Source organism: Ammodytes marinus, assembly GCF_949987685.1.
Source record: "Ammodytes marinus genome assembly, chromosome: 4".
Classification (NCBI taxonomy): Eukaryota; Metazoa; Chordata; class Actinopteri; order Uranoscopiformes; family Ammodytidae; genus Ammodytes; species Ammodytes marinus.
In genome coordinates, this window is record NC_137233.1 from 36,091,740 (window position 1) to 36,109,528 (window position 17,789).

General features: G+C 40.3%; 1 protein-coding gene across 1 annotated transcript in view; it reads left to right on the forward strand.

Moving 5' to 3' along the window:
• Nucleotides 1-919: 919 nt before the first annotated feature.
• The window catches only part of frmd4ba (FERM domain containing 4Ba), a gene marked incomplete at both ends in the record, with an annotated part of 84,942 nt that continues 68,072 nt past the window's right edge, over nucleotides 920-17,789 (forward strand). Inside the window, 5 exon segments of the mRNA XM_080026027.1 lie at nucleotides 920-1,081; nucleotides 6,618-6,683; nucleotides 12,584-12,678; nucleotides 12,911-13,003; nucleotides 13,334-13,418. Of these exon segments, the coding sequence (XP_079882153.1) occupies nucleotides 920-1,081; nucleotides 6,618-6,683; nucleotides 12,584-12,678; nucleotides 12,911-13,003; nucleotides 13,334-13,418 (501 nt within the window).

Here is a 17,789-nt window from a genome sequence, read left to right on the forward strand (position 1 = left end):
TTAAAGTCCTCAGTTTTACATGCTGTTACAGGCATTAAAATCAGCAAGACCACAAGGGTTCCCATATTTTTGCACAGCCAGTTTTTCACATTTTATTTAATTTCATAAAACTAAATACTGCTTTTCAAAAAATCTTTGTTTGGAAAACATCCCAGTACTTAGCTGTTCCTGGTAAATTAAAGACATACCACTTTTATCTTTTTTTTGTGAAAGCAGAGTCAATTATAATGCCGGCTGAGAGGGGTTTCCAAACTTTTTCATATGATTGTATTTTAAGTGTTCCTGCAGAATATATTGAGTGGAGATGTCTGGTCTCCTCAGGAAATAGCTCCAGCATCCCAGACTGAGTGGCAGACCTTTTCCCACATCCAGATTTTTAGACAATGCACTCGAAATACATACTGAAATTTACCAATTAAAAAAAAAAAGGTTCAACTTATTTTTGTGATCTTTGTTTTTAGAAAGGACAAAAAAAAAACACAGATTGCAGCAAAACAAAACCACCATTACTTCCAACGTGAGTTTAAAGTGTGAGTCAGAGAGGAGAGTTATTTATGACTTTGGAGGTTGAGGGACCAGCCAGAGTTTGTTTCTTCTGTGTACATTGTGTTTGTATACGATTGTTTTGACATGGAGTGCAGGAGATGGGAGCCTCTGAAGCAATGGCAGGGGGCTCATTGTGGTTCTGTCCCTGCCCTCCCCTTTGCACTTGTATGAGGCAGTGTTTTGGACCGTGGCCCAGGACCAAGCATGAGGCATGCCGCTCTACGCTCCAGCCTCTCCAGAGCACCGACGACTCTCACTGACACATTACATCAGCTGGGGGAGACATAGTAGACTATAGTGTGTGGAGTGTTGATGCTCCCTTTCAGCTTACTGCTCTTTGGGCAAAACAATAGGGGAGTGGAGATTGATAGCCATGGCTGTGCGCATCATTCGTGGAATGGAAGACCTGGTGGCATCGGGCAGCCAGCTCGCCTGGAGCTTGGCACACCAGACCTTGAGGAGTTGGTATAATCGTGGGCTGATGCCGTGCAGACGCCTCCTAGAAGCCTGGTTCAGGATTGGAAAATGCTACCAGGTATGACAGCTTCTTGAGCAATAAATGCAGCATGAATAATTTAGATACAAAGAGACTTGGAATATCTTGGGGTTTTATTCACTGTTTTATTCACAGTATGTGTGAATGACTACTGAGTGCCAGATGCATCTCTTTTGATTCCCTATGTGAATCTTTCGTTGCTTCGATAATCCCTCTTCAACTTTTCTTGCGACTGAAGCAAGTGTGTATAGTACTTCTCATTCGGCTCATTAGCATATGCATTATATGGTTATGTTTGGAGGTGCAGGCTGCCTCTCTGTGAGTCACAAAGCCAGTCTTTTTTTAATGAGGGTCTCTCCCCTAGCACATGTGGCAGTCATTAGCAAGAGCACCATGACCATCCGTTTGATCTCGCCGTCTGCAACATAGAGAACTTTCAAAGTTATCTTCTCAAAATGCTTGTTGTTGCCGGAACACCTGAGAACATTGTCTGTGTGTGGGGAACACATCCATCCACATACTGTGTTTACTCTGTATAAACTGGAAAGGGAGCAGCATAATGCCATGTAAAAAATGTATTTGGTTTTAGATAGCAGTTGGGATATAGATTTAAAACTGTTTTTGTTTTTTACATTAAAGTACACTCAGAATACAACGCTTTGTCAAGATGACACATACGTGAAATTACTACACTGCATTAATGCACAAGCAAAGTACAGGCATGCAAACTCATGAGCCATGAAAAAGGTGAGAAGCCCGAAAACAAACAACGGTAGGGGGGTCTGGGGGCATCCCCCCAGAAGATTTTTTTTGTGATTTGAACATTTAAGAGAAGCAATTTGGTGTATTCTGGTGAAGAGAATTAAGGACAAAAAAAACGTTGTCAGATGAATAGTAAAATGAGCAAAACAAGTTAGTCAGCCAACCTTCTTGACGTTTCCAATACAAAGTGTGTGGTAGCCTATTTACCCAGAAAAACGGTTAAAAACAGCTTAGAAAAACGGTTAAAAATGCTGGGAAAACCAGCTTTAAATAAGACAGAAAATAACATGGAGCCTCAAATCAATCACACCAAATTCCCTTACAATAAACTAACTATTTATATTGTGGCAAACAGGATTTGCCTTATCTTTGTTACACAACCATCAATATAACACATAAGAATACACTCTGTCACCATAGTTAATCTCGTGTTCACGCACTCACACGCGCACGCACACACACACACACACACACACCTCAGTTGTGCGCAGGAACATAATGGTGCAAAATGAGACGATAGTGGAGGAAGCAGGTGAGTGTGTTGTTTCGGCGCTGATCTGCTAAAATCACTACATGCACGGCCAGAACACCACGCACCATTAAAAAACCGTGAAAACAGCAATAGACAAAAGCACATTATTAACTTGAGGTGACACGTTAATCTGCAGTGACAATCCGCCAACCGCGGCTGTTAATCAGTGCGAACATAAAGCAATGCAAATGGCTGTAAAACAACGGTTGGCAAACTCCGTGAATTTATTTAAAAAGTGATTCACATAAACCGAGTAGGCACTAGGGTTGCCACCTTGGATTTAGGAAAAAAAGGGACACTTGATGTTTGGGGCGGAGGGCTCGGCCATTATTAGGCTACCAGTTCAGACTGACCAGTGTAATGACCTATATGGGCCCATGGGCCCATTATCTCATAATCCGTATATGAAGCAAATGGTTTCCACAATCTTTTTTTCTATTTTCGCCGGGAGCATGCACAAGCATTATTTATTAAAAAAAATAAAAAGTGGGGGGCCCCACACTGGGTCTTGAAACGGGCCCCGAGATTGTTGAGACCGCCCCTGCCCGCTTGTCGTGCCGCCTGACAACGGAACGCTCCGCTTTCTCTCTGCCCGGCCCCGCTCGCCTCTCCATTGAGAATGCATTAGTTGGCGCAACAAACGCCTTGGCCCGTGTGAAACGGCCTTAACTACTGAACGAAGGAAATCAAATGAGGTTTTGGCATTTCCCCCCAAAAAACGGGACAAATTGTGTCCCGGGAGAGATTTATTTTTTCCCGGGACAGCTGGTGAAAAAAGAGAACAATTCTGGGAAAAACGGGACGGGTGGCAACACTAGTAGGCTCATTAACACGGTAAAATACTAGTACTGCGGCTACTTGAACGCTCCGATGACTCGGAGAGAAAAAATTTTTTACTTTCCTGCAGACGCTCTGACTGACTGATGTCACCGCCCCTCAATGACAAACACTGTTTCTGATTGGCCAAATGACCGTCAAAGCTCATATGATAGGAGTTAACATCCGTCAATCATAGTTAGTCACTATGGTCACTCCATGTCCATGCTCCGCTCCGCTCCGCTCCACACACACACACACACACACACACACACACACACACACACACACACACACACACACACACAGCTGGCCATCAGACCCCCCCCCCCCCCTCCAAAACATATTTTCTCAACGGATCTCCACGAATCACATAGATGGCCAATTTTGTTTCCAAAACGGCAAATTTTGCCGAAAGGTGACGAGTTTGCATGCCTGAAAGTAAAGTACTCAGTAAAGCATTTGAGTATGTGTAATAAGTATGTCTACTCAACTCAGGGGGGAGAGTGATGGGTTGTAGGTTGGTGCTGCAGGGTGGGCCCAGCAGGTCAGTGTGGGAACCATTGGGGTTCCCTGCCCGTAATGACAGGGCTTCAGAGGGAACGACCTCCCTGACACAGTCCTGACCTTTTCTTTTTATCACTCTGAAGCTCAGGTCTCTCTCTATGTCTGGACTGGGGACAGCCATCTGTCAGCCTTTGAAACAACAGATAAAAGTTTTTTTGTTGCGGCCTGCAGAAGATCAATATCAAATAATGCATTATATCTACACAGGGAGTGTTTTAGGGATCATTTAATGTTTTGTAATTTTCTTTTAAAAGGAATTCAGCTTTAAGATATGGAGTAAGATACACAAAATTTAAGGTGAATCTGGAATTCAATGGCTGGCTGTGAGCTTAAAATCTGCCTTTTAACTGAGGGCCTTTGTCTATTCCCTCCATGTTTTGATGTCACTGCCCTGCAACAAAGTAATGTTGATATATGAGCTATAAAAAGGTTGTGCCTTGAACAGCCACAATAATTCATATACTGTAAGTGTCACTGTAGTGATTGAATCCAGATTAAACTATTGAACATTTTCCCAATAAAGATGAATCCAAAACAAACTGTTTTTTTTCAATGAGGGTAGCTTCAATAGGTGTTACTTTTTTCAATTCTTGTAATTCTTGGTCAGAAAGATCCTTCCCTCTTCTGTACCACTGAGATATGAAGCTTAAAAAGGGTCCTGCTGTGCAGATCACATCAGAATATGGAAGAAGTGGGTATGGTGTTGAAATCTAAAGTTAGCGTGACTGCAAATGAAACCAGTCGTCAATCGAGAAGTACAGCTCTACCCACATAACTGTAAATCTCACTGAGGTTTAGGGCGTTGAAAAACAACAAAGTGGAAAAGTGGCTGGCACATGTATTAAAGTGTAAGCTCCATTGTGGCCTGGAGAACAATATGTACTGGTTGACTGAAGTTTAACACATTTCCAGAAGGCGTCTTCCCACTGTGAGGCCACCCTGGACCTAAACATAACCCGCACTTTCCACCAAAGAGGCCAAACAGTTGGATGCCACATGTTTTTGTCAAGTGAAGTCACAATAATAACTCATTGCAATGGCGTTATGCCCTCTGTCACTGCCTGAGATCAAACAGTAGTAAAATACCGCTGATGCTGAAATGTGAAGATAATTCGAAGTGTCTACAAAATTATGGAAAAGGATAGCATCTTTTTTATAGCACGAGCAATCCTTAATCTGACACTGTACTCATTACTCAACCAGTAGACAGCACATTGTATTGCATCAAAGCCCCTATGAGTACAATTCCAATGTGATCGTATAGCTTCTTTCTAGTTTTTCTGATGGAGTAAGTGGCAACGGGGGGCGCAAGCATCTGGAATGTTAAAATGACATAAAATACATTGTCATTGCCCATGTGGTGAATTGGTTAACCATAACCAGTGACATGGTATTCAACAAACGATTTGGTAAACGATCTCAAGCTTATTATAGTTGAAATACTGAAACTATGTAGCATAGAAGCCACAGCACTTGGTCTGGTATGACTTTGTGGTGGCAAATGTTAGCACACCTATATATATACAGATACTGTATACCGATATTGCTGTGTAACTTTAATATGTTAGTCAGTTTGATATCTTATTGAAGTTTCATATGGATTGGATTTATATAGCGCTTTTCAAGGCACTCAAAGACGCTTTACAGGGTTCCAGGTTCCATTCATTCACACACAGTCATACTGGTGGTGGTAAACTACCATAGCAGCCACAGCTGCCCTGGGGCAGACTGACGGAAGCGTGGCTGCCATTCAGCGCCTACGGCCCCTCCGACCACCACCTCAAACATACAGCAGTCATACACATTCACATGAGGCAAGGTGGGTGAAGTGTCTTGCCCAAGGACACAACAGCCATGACACAGGTGGCAGAGCGGGGATTGAACCGCCAACCCTTCGATCATTGGCCAACCCGCTTAACCACCTGAGCCACGGTCGCCCAAGTTTTATATAAACTGTACACACATGGAAGTGGTTTCAATCTTCGCATAGCCCTTGAACTATATTCATAATAACTTTTCTGGTACTGAATTTACCTTGGTCTACAATGTGAGTGATTGAACAACTCCAAATAATATAAAGGTGGTTAAAGTTAAGGCATTAACTTAGTTGAAACATAACATGCTACATTACTTGTTTTCTACATTATTTATAATAAACTCTATTGGAGTATTGTGATAACATTTCACCATCAGCACTACACAGCCTACTATGTCATCTGGATTTGAACGAAAGGCATAAAAAGAAATTCAAATATCTGAATATCAGTCCAAATATTGGACACAGCATAGAACATTGAGATATGAGTAACGTTCATTACCCCACATTCACATTTCTACCTTCCTCAGCATTGAAAGGCAGTTCTGCTGACAGCGACAGAATGAATCTTAAAGCCATTCTCAAAAAATACAGTGGCAACTCAGGTAAACTAAAGCACCAGGGCTTCATTGTCTATTTCTATTTCTTAGAGGAAAATGTGGGATTTTGACATTTCTGGGATTTTCATTAGACTGCATTGTTGTTTCAGAAGAAAAGAAAAAGACAATATCATGCATGGAGCCTTACTGGCAAAATAACCCCACACTTTGATGATTCATTGTGCATTTGTTCATAAGAGATGATTTATGGCTGAATAATGAGGATAATGATTGTGCCTTAGTGCTGATGTTTTGGAGTGTGGGTCTATGGACACTTGCCGTGTGGCTCCTCTTACCTATTCATACAGCACAAAGAAAAAACATGACATTGAGGTGAATCACTGATCAAATGGTGAAAAAGAAGCAGCCATTTTAACTCTGGGGCGAAATGGGGCAGAGGCACATGTTGGAGGTGGACTGGGTGCTTTTTCAGTGAATGTGTTGTCATGTCATGACTCACGTATAGTCTGTGTTCCCTTTCAGATGACAGAGGGCCGACTGAGCCAGGTTCACCTCCTTGATGGCAGGAAGCTGGAGCTGCTGGTTCAGGTCAGGGACACTTTTTGCTTGCCACCATGGTTAAGAATAATGCTGCATACCAAATCCATCCCCTTCCCTGTCACCTCAGGTGTACCCCAGGGTTCTGTCCTGGGGCCCCTACTCTTCATCATTTACCTCCTTCCCCTCGGCAATATATTTCGCAAATTTGACATTAATTTCCACTGTTATGCTGATGACACCCAGCTCTACCTCAATCGCCTCTGCCCCTCCCTTACCCCCCACACTGCCGCCATCCTTCTCCACAGTCTGGTCACATCAAGGGTCGACTACTGCAACTCCCTCCTCTTCGGTCTTCCCCAAAAAACCCTTTACAAACTGCAACTGGTTCAACACTCAGCAGCAAGGATCATCTCCAGAACACCCTCCTCTCACCACATCACCCCTCTCCTGCACTAGCTTCATTGGCTACTGGTTCATTTCCTTATTCAATTTAAAATCCTCCTCTGCACCTTCAAGCCATCCATAACCTTGCACCCACATACCTAACAGACCTCATTCAAATTGCCATTCCCTCCCGTGCACTTCGCTCCTCCTCCTCTGTTCACCTCACTGTCCCCTCTGCCTGCCTTACCACGATGGGGAGCACAGCCTTCAGCCGCTCAGGCAGACAGACAGAGCCTTCAGCCTCTCTGCTCCCCTGCTCTGGAATGCACTGCCCCCTGACATCCACAACACCAACTCCATATCACAGTTCAAATCAAAGCTTAAAACTCACCTTTTCAAATTTGGATATCCCTCCTAATCTTCCCTTCCCATTTCACCATATCACCTTCATCCATTGCCCACTTTATTTTAAAGGGGACATATTATGCAAAAACTCGGGTTTAAATGTGTATTTCCGAGGTCTACTATCAAAGGTTTTAATGGTTTATTGTTAAAAAAACCCATTAGTTTTCCACCATTTCCCATTTCTTCATCGCCTTTTCTGCTCTCTATCTCAAAAGGTTGCTTTTGACATCTACCCCCCTTCGCAAAAATCCTAGTCTGCTCTGACTGGTCAGATCTACATGGGCGTGCATGCACCGCCCTGCTCATTTACTCTATACCTACCTATATGGGCTTGACATACGCCCAGCTGTCAGTTTTGTTTACTTTTGGCCAATGCAGCATGGAGATCAATGTTACCATGTTTAGCTTCATTTCTACAGCAAATGTCAGCACACTTACCACTTCTAAACCAAAAGCTTTACAACTGAACCTGGTCAGGCAGGAGTCTGAGCTGAAAACTGTGAAAATTGCATCAAGATTTCTGGTTTCCCTGACATTATCCTCAGGTAAATACAGTTTAAATATGTCACAGTCAATAACAGAATAAGAGCTAAGTATCTATGCAAAAACCTCCTAACTTGTAACATACAACGTTTTATGTATGTCTCTACAGGTTAAACTGGGGAATGATCTACAACCCAGTGGAGTGAAAAAGCTTTGGTTGTGAAGCCATGCTGAGGTAACATGTACAGTAACGAGGCAGGAAAGGAATGTATCATGTCAAGATTCACTGGAAAGGCATTATCTTTTGTATAAAAAAAAGTATAGAAATAATTTGTCAGAGCTGCAAATTATCTGACACCCTTTCAATATCTAGTAGATAATGTATCATTTGTATTGTGATCACTCATTTATAATAAAGTTTTACTGTTAAAAAATGTATTGTGTTGCTAACTGTCAGTTTGCTTTGTGTAGTAAAGGATTACTTGAAACTCACATTTTCATAGTCAGGATGTTGGACTAGTTTTCTGACCGATCTACATGCATTGACTTATACGTGTTTTAATTCAACCCTTTATCTCTCTGAATATTTCTTATAAAACAGTAGCATTACATTTTAAAAAGACCAAAACCATACTTAAAAATAAAGCAGTTTATTCATAGCCAGTGAAATGGAAATATAAAGTGTACAATTCAAACAGAAGCAAAGCCATAACTTGTATGTAACTGTCCAGTTGTTGCTGGTGGGCCCTGAAGAAGACCACCTGTCCCACCCAGTGAACAGTCCTCCTCTGATGGAACAGATAGTGTGGTCCGTCAGGTCACTCATATCTGTAAAACATGGCACAATCAATGTTATATCATGTAGCCTAGCTGAAATATACATCATACATCTGTAGTTATGGCAAAGCTACAAACTAATGAAAATATATATTTTCTTCCATTATTAAATAAGATAGGCTACTAATACGTTCAGTATAGCCCTTGCTCAAGAAGCAACGAGTTCTGAGTGATACTGTGTGCTTTTTGAAATATAATGGACAGGAAACAAACAGCAGCAGAGGCAACTTACAGTATTCCTGTCTATTATATTGTACATTACACTGGAAATGTAATAGGCCTACTGCTGCATGTACCACGACTGCTTGCATAACTACACACTGTAAACAACAAACAAATACTCTTCAGTTTCCAACACACCATACAGTTTCTTAGTTAACTCAACGTCATTGAAAATGAGGTTCACCCCTCAATTGGTCTCTCGAGGATAAATAAAAGTTAAATGAAATAAAATGTTTCCCCGTCTGTTTTTCACACATGGGCTGTCACGGACAGACTCACAGATCTAAACGTTAGCATAAAGCTAACGGTTAAGCTAGCGGACGCCAGCGCTAACGCTAACTACTTAACCCAGCGGCATTATCTCGTTTCAGTCGGCGTTGGTTATTATAGGAGGGATAAATTAAAGCACATTACACACATTGAACACTTAAACGGACAGATTTGTTTTTAAATAGGACTACTTACATTCAGCGCCGTCGTATAGGGGGGGAAGTTATGACGATTATAAGGGCCCACAGCCCGCTAGGGCCCACACACAGCCCCTAGTAGAATATATGACAAAATGGTTATGCATACAGTGAACTAATATATAATCATACGAATGAGTCCGAATTAAAACAAATCCACAAGTCATACAATATTCAAATTTTTATAATTTCAATAACCTCCTTGGCCCCTTCTTAAAAAATGGTTTGGTCCACCCCGCTGATCGTTCTTCCTCATTGGAATTAAGTGAGCGCGAGCGAACTCCAGCAGGGTGAGGATGCCCCCAAAAAGCACAAGTTTGCACACCAGAAAAGAGTTGAGAAGGAGGCCAGGAGTATGAGCAGCAGAGCAGAGGCCAAAGTAAAACTACCGAGGTCAGCTGAAACAATCGGCCTACTACTTTTTCATTCATAACATTACCTTTGACGGGGCGCAGACTGCAGCCAACGTTAGCTGTCATCTGGCCGCGCTACACTCTGATCAAGTCGCCAGTTCATTGTAGAGCAACGGTGCCTACTTTAGCTATAACTGAACGTTACTACTACAGTGACTATGTGTTTCACAAATATTACTGTCGGACAGTGCTCCAGTATGCGCCCATTCAGAGGCTGAATTGAATTGTATTATGACGCATTCAACTTCTACTCGGTAATTATGAGCTGAAGCGATCTCGACTTCCAAAGTCTGATCTTCAATGAAAAGCTAGTATCTAAGTTTATTAGTTATGTCCTATTAAACCTGTATTAACTAACTTGTAACACAATGCTTTAATTACAACCTTTAAACCTGGGAAGTTATTAAAAACATTCCTTTATATAAAAAGGTATTGGTTATGAGATTGTGTTCAATAATGTTGTCAGCGTGTGTCGGCCGTTGCATGAGTACCAATTTACGTTATGTCCAAAGGGGGCGCTTCACGTCATTCTGTAGAAAAAACTATAACTAGGTCCGTTGATTACTACTTATTAACTAATTGGTAACTGAGACAAGCGGAACGTTTTACTGGTTTTTATTCAATCACATGATATCAGAGTACATCATATATCAGAATACAGAAAAGACAGAAACAAGATTATTTGCCTAGTTACTCATCAAACGGAGTGTTTGCTCATTTCCCCTAATAGATGTTTTCTTGGTATTTTTCACAATTTGCCAAAGCACAAGACCAGAGTTATTGCATGCTCTCCGATTTTAAACTTGCGCCTATCCCTATATATAACATCCCACTGAGTCTGTAAAAATTATAATAAGGACTTAAGGAAGATTGTTAACGACACCAGTCAGTAAATGGGAGATCTTGTCTCAACCCAATCTCCGTTAATTCCAATCACCATTCTATCAGACCCCTAGTCTAATAATCCCCATCTAAAGTTTTAGAATTTTACCAAGTCATCTGTGTTTAAAGACAGAGAGAGAGAGAGGTGCTTGGTGGTTCCGTCCCAAAAAGTTACCGAGTTGATTTCTCAACTGACTATTTTTCCTCCCTGCCCCAGCTTTTATTCCGAGGGGGAGGTGTCTCCTCCCTGAACTAACGAAAAGGAGGAGCCCATTCAACCAGCACATAAAAATCTCTCTGTATCGCCCCCTCTCTTCTGCTGCGTGAACATACCAAGTTACTGTTTTAACTTACAAAGAAAACTAACACTTCCTTTGTTTTTCACAATAAAACCCACATAATTTTAACTCACCCGGAAACCAAATTCACACAATCCAAACTTCAAAATAAAACAGTGTACTACTTTGTTTAAATGTACGAATGTAACAGTTTTATCACATATTCGTCCATAATACTCAACAGAGCATCTGACGATGGTCAGTTCAGTTACGTTCAGGTCCGTCGGACTGCGGACAGGCTTGGGGGGCCCAAGGCAGAGGGGGGCTGTACTCAAATTTTTTATTTATTTTTATTTTATTTTTTTCTCAATATAGGCCCCTGATTCCAGAAAATAGTATTAAATAGCTCACATAGGAAACAGTTGATTTAGCCTTAGTTTTCTTCTCAAAGTGCACCAGATTGATGAATTTTACCTTAACATTTAAAAAAAAAAAATCCGGGGGACCCCACAGTCTCCCTAATTCCTGTGAGAAACACTGTATGTGTGCATGGTTATTAAAAGTCATTAGACCAGGGGTTGTGTTCATTTACGCGTAATGATTTGGTCATTCATCAATACAAACATTGTGTTGTCATCTGGCTTAGACTATAGACAAACATAGCTTTTACATGTGTGTATTGTAAAACCGCCTCTCGGAGGGCCTAGCAGGACTTCCTGTATAGGGGCCCAGAATTTGGTGCAACGCCCCTGCTTACATTTCCAGAGGAGAGATGGTGTCTCTCAGTCTTCCAGGCACAATCTCCTCCACACTCCAGTATAACGGCAGATCACACTAGATTGCCAACCTTTGCTGGGCATAGCCTAACAAAAAATGAAGTAAATCCATTCAGCCCTGGTCTGCTTCGAGGCTGGGGTGTGATGGTAGCTTGAGGATGAGCTAACACTGCAGCTTGCTTCTAGTCTGTTGTTGCATTAGCAGGTGCAGTTCCAGGTGTGTGTGGTTACCAACGGGGCGTCTTGATTTGCCTATCAACTGCCGAGTTTCTGGCGAGCTTTCCCCGTGGGAGTATTTATGTTAATGAAAACCGACCAATTTCGTCATCAGTCGGTGTATTTTGGAACAGACCTTCAAATCCCCCCTTTTTCGAAATAAGCATCACAGAAGAAACTGACATATTTGTCTTTTTGAAGCTTGTGTGTGCTGGTAGGGACCCCAATAACCTAAAAAGTGTGCCCAAACACCGGAAATGTTTGGTTTTTCATAATATGTCCCCTTTAACTTTTTTTAATTAAATTGTTTCTTATCTGCATTGATTGTACTGTATATTTGTCTGATTGTACGTTGTCCTTGAGAGCCGTGAAAGGTGCCTTAAAATGTATCATCATCATCATCATCATCATCATCATCATTATTATTATTATTATACCCCCAAAGATTGTAAAGGATTGCAAAGGATTTTGTGATGCATGTCTCGCTATTTATTGTAAAGAGTTCTTAATGTTATATTATTTACTATGGCTACTAGTTTTTAATAATCTAAACTGGACTCCTATGGTTTACTCTGGATTTTCCAGCCCAAGCTCTTGTCCCGGGACCTGTTAGATTTGGTGGCCTCACATTTTAACCTGAAGGAGAAAGAATACTTTGGAATGTGCTACGTAAATGACACGTAAGTACATTTCCTCAAAAATATATTAAGGACAAAAAGTGCAATTGACAAGCCCAATAGAGTGTGTGTGTGTGTGTTTGGAAGTACTATGTTTAATTCTAATAATTAAAGGGATTGTTTATTTAGAAGCACTCCTTGTTAACAGAAGCATTAAAAGAGAAGTCAGCCAGAAAGAAAGGGAAATGACCATAGCAGTATTCTAATATATGATTTATTCTTTGTCCCTGCGCAGTGGCCAGAATAACTGGCTCCAGCTGGATCGTAAAGTCCTGGATCATGACTTCTCCAAGACTTCGGGGCCTTTGGAACTCAAGTTCCTTGTGAGGTGAGTGCTCTTGCTGCGAAAGCTTGCCAATTGTAGAATACTGGTGTACACTGACAATTTAAAATCTCAGCGTTTTACATTTGGCTGAGTTGTGAATTATAGAGACCTACTTTGAAACTAGTTGGTCTATTGGGAGTATTGTGGCCTCTGGGGCTTGTCCTCACCAGCAGATGGCAGTGAATGTACATAGTTTAAGCCTGGCTGTGTAGGCCTATGTGCCAGACATCATTATTGTACATGATGAAGTCTGTGAATGAATACTGATTTGGCAAACTGCATTGACAATTTATTTTAAGTGAACCTTACTGACCCCAGAAAAACTTTTTGCAGGTTTTATATCGAAAAGATCACCTTTTTGAAAGAGAACACAACAGTGGAGCTGTTCTTCCTCAACGCTAAATCTCACCTGTTTAATGTAAGTGTTTTTAAGCATTTATTTTCCAAATAATGTCCCATACATTTTTGTATACCCCATACATTTGTATCTTTGTATTATTCATGGGGGGTTGGTGGTCATCTGATCAATACTTTGCACAAATGTTGCTGTTGACAAAAGATTAGTTTTGCCTATAAATCTGTAGCTGTATATCTCAAACACACACACACACACACACACACACACACACACACACACACACACACACACACACACACACACACACACACACTTTCTAAATCAATGTCTGAACCTAATAACCTTTAGACAATAACACAAGTATCATATTTCCTTGAGCCTGAAGCTCTTTAATTTCATGACTTCATAGTCAGTCCTGTTTGGCTACTGGATTGTTGTGCATACATAATATTTATAATATTTAATTCATCACATGCTATTTATTTAGGGAATGTCTGTCTCTACAATGTATTTATCTAAGACAGTATGCACCCCCAAAGTTGACATTTGAGACATTTCAGGATCACACACACTAGGGTTGCGTTCCGAATCGCATACTCTTTCTTTTTTCTATTCTACATACTACATCCGACGATAAAAATAATCTAGTTAGGATGCAGTAGGCATACTATTGGGACATACTTTTACTCTCTTATTTCATCATAACATTGCGCCTTGATCTTGCCTCTTGCTTTTATATCCGTCGCATCCCCGTTTGTTTTCATATGGAGGCTTCGTCGATGTGACGTCACTTCACGTGCGCATTGGATTGTGGGTCAGAATCGCCCAAATAGGATGCAGTTTTCAACACTAACAATCTTGGCCGGAGGTTTTCTACCCATGACTCCACCCTGTGGAATAACAGGGTCATTACAGTTAATAGAAAATCTGTGTTTTTGAATGAATGGTATACAAGGGGCATTGTGTTTGTGAATGACATAATTGATGATAATGGTATTTTTTTTAGAACATATAGCCTTTATATACAAATATAATCTAAACTGTACTCAAAGGGAATATAATACAATTTGTAAATCGATACCATTACCACTATTACAGCTAATTCAAAACACTTTGTTTTATTCTAGTACAAGACCTTTGCCATCTTTACCAAATTTAGTAATTAATCAGTGTCATTTGTATGATAAAAAATGTAATAGCAAATTTATTGGTGACATTTTGAAATCTGAAATATTTTTCGATTATAACAGAGGATGATTTGATTTGATTTGAATATTTTATTATTGTGTCATGCATTAGCATGCCCAGCCCAAAAGGGCTTACAAGACACCATTATAAAACACAGACAGACCAAAAACCAAAAGTAGATGCTAAACAATACTAACATTAACGATATAAACCATCCTGACGTTTCATCCAGGAAACAAAAGAGGCCAATTTATAAACATTAAAGGTAAACAAACATTCCATCCTGACATCATTACTCCAAAATATTTCAGGGTTTTGAGGATTATGTGTACAAGTCCCAAATACGGACGCCTTATATAGCCTGAGCGACTGTGGCTCAGGTGGTTAAGCGGGTTGGCCAACGATCCAAGGGTTGGCGGTTCAATCCCCGCCCGGCCACCTGTGTCATGGTTGTTGTGTCCTTGGGCAAGACACTTCACCCACCTTGCCCTGTGTGAATGTGTATGATTGCTGTATGTTTGAGGTGGTGGTCGGAGGGGCCGTTGGCGCTGAATGGCAGCCACGCTTCCGTCAGTCTGCCCCAGGGCAGCTGTGGCTACTCTCGTAGTTTACCACCACCGGTATGACTGAGTGTGAACCAATTGAACCAGGAAATGTAAAGTGTCTTTGAGTGCCTAGGCCAGGGCTATTCAATACCTGGCCCGCGGGCCGGGTCCGGCCCGCAAAGGAATATTTACTGGCCCCCGCCTTGACTTTTTAGTGGTGCACAATTAATGTACTAGCACGTGCGATGTGTGCTTTTGCATGGTCATAACTGCGCGAAAGGCCGAAAAATGCAGTAAATAAATGTGCACATGTGTCTCCAAGCGTTTCTCTATCAGCTGCTCTGTGTATGCAGCTTTGCGGGCGCGATTGTACCGCAGTGTAAGTGTATGGTCCATTATTTGTATTTAGTGTGTCTGCATAATATTGCACCAGTAGAACTTTGCATGTTTGCACAAAATTTGTACCTTCACATAGCAAACAAAATTGCACAACTGTAAAGTCAGTGTCTGTAGTTTTTTTGTATTCAAATAAGCAGTTGTTTATTTCTGTACTGTGCATTGGCATTTTTGAGCAAAATACAGCCAAAACCTTCACCGCGGCGCGGCGCGCCTCCCATGCCCCTGGACAGTGACCCCTTGACAAACATATTTTGGGGGGGAAACACTGTAAGGTGTTGCACTTAGAGTAGCCTACATTTATTTCTATGTTTTTTGATAAGCTGTTGCACTCTTAGTAAACCTAGGCCTACCTGTATTTTGATAAGCTGTTGAAGAGTTAACCTGTTGTGTTTTCCTGAACTGATAAGATTGTTAAACACTTAAACAACAGGCAGCCTATGTTAATCAAATAGGGATTTTTTTTGATAAGCTGGTGAACTCTATTTGATAAAATAAAGACAATATATGCACTCCTATGTCGTTGTAGTGTTTTACAGTATATGTAGCTATTGATGTGATGCTCATCAATTTTAGGCATTTTTTTTCTGGCCCCTCATTTTGGATCATTTCCACCAACCGGCCCCCATTCAAAACTAATTGAATAGCCCTGGCCTAGGCAATAAAGCGCTATATAAAACCTATCAATTATAATTAATTATATAGATAAACCACATTTCAAGTTTATCAAGTGGCCCATTTAAAGAGACTCATTTGAAAATAATCTATAAAATCTATCCGGTCGCTGATTTTCTTAGAAAAAGGTTTAGATTTGAAGTAGATCCGTGTGTTTTTTGTGAGGCGGCTGTTGAAACCTTGGAACACATGTTCTTTTTATGCCCTGCCGTCAAAGTCTTCTGGTCTGATTTACATAATTGGCTATCACTCAAAATTGACGATATCCCAACCTTTGAATTATTACATATCCTCTTTTATATGGACATTATAAATTCATCCCTTTCTGACTTAATTAACATGATCATCCTTATGGGTAAATATCATATCCATTGCAATAAGGGGAAATCTTCCAAGCCTTCCTTTATATGGTTTATAAATTATTAAACAGTTTCTCCTCCTTGACAAAAGTCAAATCTAGTAGAATTGCAATAAAAATGTATACCGATATTTCCAGTAAATTGTTGTTTTGATCCCTCTGAATGTTGCTCCTAAATTTTATTATTTTAGCTTATTTGCTTTCGATTTGTGATTTTGAGTTTATACCCCCTGTTTGTTGTGTTGTTGTTTATTTTTATTATTTTTTATATTGTAACTGATGTATGTATAATGTATGTTTTATTCCCCTACAAGAGTGTTGTATTGTATTTTGTTTATCAATAAAAAAAATAAAAAATCTTGGCCGGATGAAGTAGAACATCCGGGTACTTCTAACCATCCTAAATCTGGCTGTCACTAGGTCACTACACGATCTGAGGAGCCTGCACAATATATTTCATTTTTCAAGTGTTAACCATTGAAAAGTTTACTTTGATAATTATAAACATATATGGCTATAACTCTAACCATGAGAATGACATAGTACTCGAAACTTTAGAAAAGCATATACAAAATACTCTTAACAACTTTCCAAATTCAGGTATAGTAATAGGGGGAGATTTCAACATGATCTTAAATCATAACAATGACTGTTGGCCTCCACGTGATTCCACTGCAGTAAATGAAAACTTAAAACTTTTTATGCAAAAATTTAATTTAATCGATGTTTGGAGGTTTAATAATCCTAACATAAATGCTTTTACTTGGAGTAATACAAGTGCCACCAGACGATCACGTTTGGACTATTGGTTAGTTTCTGATCATTTTAACATTGATAAAATAGCAGTTAATATTATCACAACCCCCTTAACAGATCATAATGCAGTCTCCATCCTTATCCCCCTGCACTCTGCCCCCTCTACAAGGTGTAGAAATACAGTCATATGAAAAAGTTTGGGAACCCCTCTCAGCCGGCATTATAATTGACTCTGCTTTCACAAAAAAAATATAAAAGTGGTATGTCTTTAATTTACCAGGAACAGCTAAGTACTGGGATGTTTTCCAAACAAAGATTTTTTGAAAAGCAGTATTTAGTTTTATGAAATAAAATAAAATGTGAAAAACTGGCTGTGCAAAAATATAGGAACCCTTGTGGTTTTGTTGATTTTAATGCCTGTAACAGCATGTAAAACTGATGACTTTAAACACAAAGTTGGTTGGATTATGTTGTTAAGCCTTGAACCTCATAGAAATGTCTGTTTAATCATGA